The sequence below is a fragment of the Bison bison genome, unplaced genomic scaffold, assembly GCF_000754665.1.
Source record: "Bison bison bison isolate TAMUID 2011002044 unplaced genomic scaffold, Bison_UMD1.0 scf7180017862790, whole genome shotgun sequence".
In the NCBI taxonomy this organism is placed as follows: domain Eukaryota; kingdom Metazoa; phylum Chordata; class Mammalia; order Artiodactyla; family Bovidae; genus Bison; species Bison bison.
The window spans coordinates 64,220-65,843 of record NW_011493362.1 but is presented as its reverse complement, the minus strand read 5'-3'; the positions used below and the strand labels follow the sequence as shown (position 1 = coordinate 65,843).

General features: G+C 61.6%; 1 protein-coding gene across 1 annotated transcript in view; it reads left to right on the top strand.

The window, feature by feature from the left end:
- The first annotated feature begins 1,337 nt into the window (after positions 1-1,337).
- Positions 1,338-1,624, top strand: part of POU5F1 (POU class 5 homeobox 1) — a 5,310-nt gene continuing 5,023 nt past the window's right edge. The window contains 1 exon segment of the mRNA XM_010832912.1: positions 1,338-1,624. Within this exon segment, the coding sequence (XP_010831214.1) occupies positions 1,338-1,624 (287 nt within the window).

The following is a 1,624-nucleotide window of genomic DNA, read 5'->3' as shown; positions in this document are numbered from 1 at the left end:
GGGGGCAGGAAGCTGTCCCCAGGGGAGCCATCCAGGCCCATTCAAGGGTTGAGCACTTGTTTAGGGTTAGAGCTGCCCCCTCTGGGGACCAGGATTGTCCAGCCAAGGCCATTGTCCGGGCCCCTTCCCCCAGTCCCTCCCAAGCCCCTTTGAACCTGAAGTCAGATATTTTTTTTCTCCCCTTCTACCTCCTAGGCTTTTCCCACCCAGGGCCTAGGGCTGGAGGTCTGGGGTGGTAGGAGGGGGAGGGAGAACCTTCAACTGTGGTTCTAGATATTTGGGTCTCTGAAGAGGGGGGCAAGGAACTTGATGCACGGGACCCACAGTGAGGGACCCGTGGTGTGGTGTGTCCAATCCCTCTGGCTGGACAAAGGTAGGGAGACTCAGGCCTAGTCAGTCCAGAGCCTGGCCCCGAAAGTAGGGTTTCCATCCCTGGGTCTGGTAGGTGAGGGGCCTCTGGAGTCAGGAAAGCTGGGGATGGAATGGAAGCTGGTCTGGCAGCCTGCCCCTGGTGATGGGGTGGATTTTAGCAGGCTGGGCAGAGGGGTGCCAGGCATCACAGTTTTGAAAAGTGAAAGTGTTAGTCATGTCCGACTCTTTTTGACCCACAGATTGTAGCCCGCCGAGTTCCTCTGTCCGTGGGATTTCCCAGGCAAGCATACTGGAGTGGGTCGCCATTTCTTTCTTCAGGAGATCTTCCCAACCCAGGGATACAACCAGGGTCTCTGGCATTGCAGGCAGATTCTTTATCATCTGAGCCACCAGGGAAATGAATCTGCCCAGTTGTCTAAATGGGAACTGCCTAGGTTCCTGGACTGGGATGCTGGAGGACAACGGGGAAGGAGCCTGTTAAGAATTGAGGGGTAGCCCCAGTGGGACTTGACACATACAGCATAAATGTGTTTGAGGAGTTGGGAGGGTGGCTGGTCTCAGGTGCCAGGGTGTCTGGAGAGGGGTCCTGAAGAACGTGCAGGGGGTATGGAAGGGACCCCTCACCCCTGGTGTATGTGGGCCTGGGGAGGGCTGGGCAGCCTGTTGGGAGCTGGAAGTGAAGGCCCGCATGGGGGACCTGCACCGAGAGCCTAGGAGTCTGGGGCCTGGAGAGGGGCCTGGGTGGAGATCCCTGGCTTTCCCCTTCCAGACACCACCGCCACCAGCAGGCAAACACCCTCCGCCTCAGTTTCTCCCACCCCCACCGTCCCTTCCCCCCCCCATCCAGGGGGCGGGGCCAGAGGTCAAGGCTAGTGGGTGGGATTGGGGAGGGAGAGAGGTGTTGAGCAGTCTCTAGGAGATCCCTCGTTTTCCTAGGCCCCCGGCTCGGGGTGCCTTCCTTCCCCATGGCGGGACACCTCGCTTCTGACTTCGCCTTCTCGCCCCCGCCGGGCGGTGGAGGCGATGGGCCGGGAGGGCCAGAGCCGGGCTGGGTTGATCCTCGGACCTGGATGAGCTTCCAAGGGCCTCCCGGTGGGTCGGGGATCGGGCCGGGGGTTGTGCCTGGCGCCGAGGTGTGGGGGCTTCCCCCGTGCCCCCCGCCCTATGACTTGTGTGGAGGGATGGCCTACTGTGCGCCGCAGGTTGGAGTGGGGCCGGTGCCCCCAGGCGGCCTGGAGACCCCTCAGCCCGA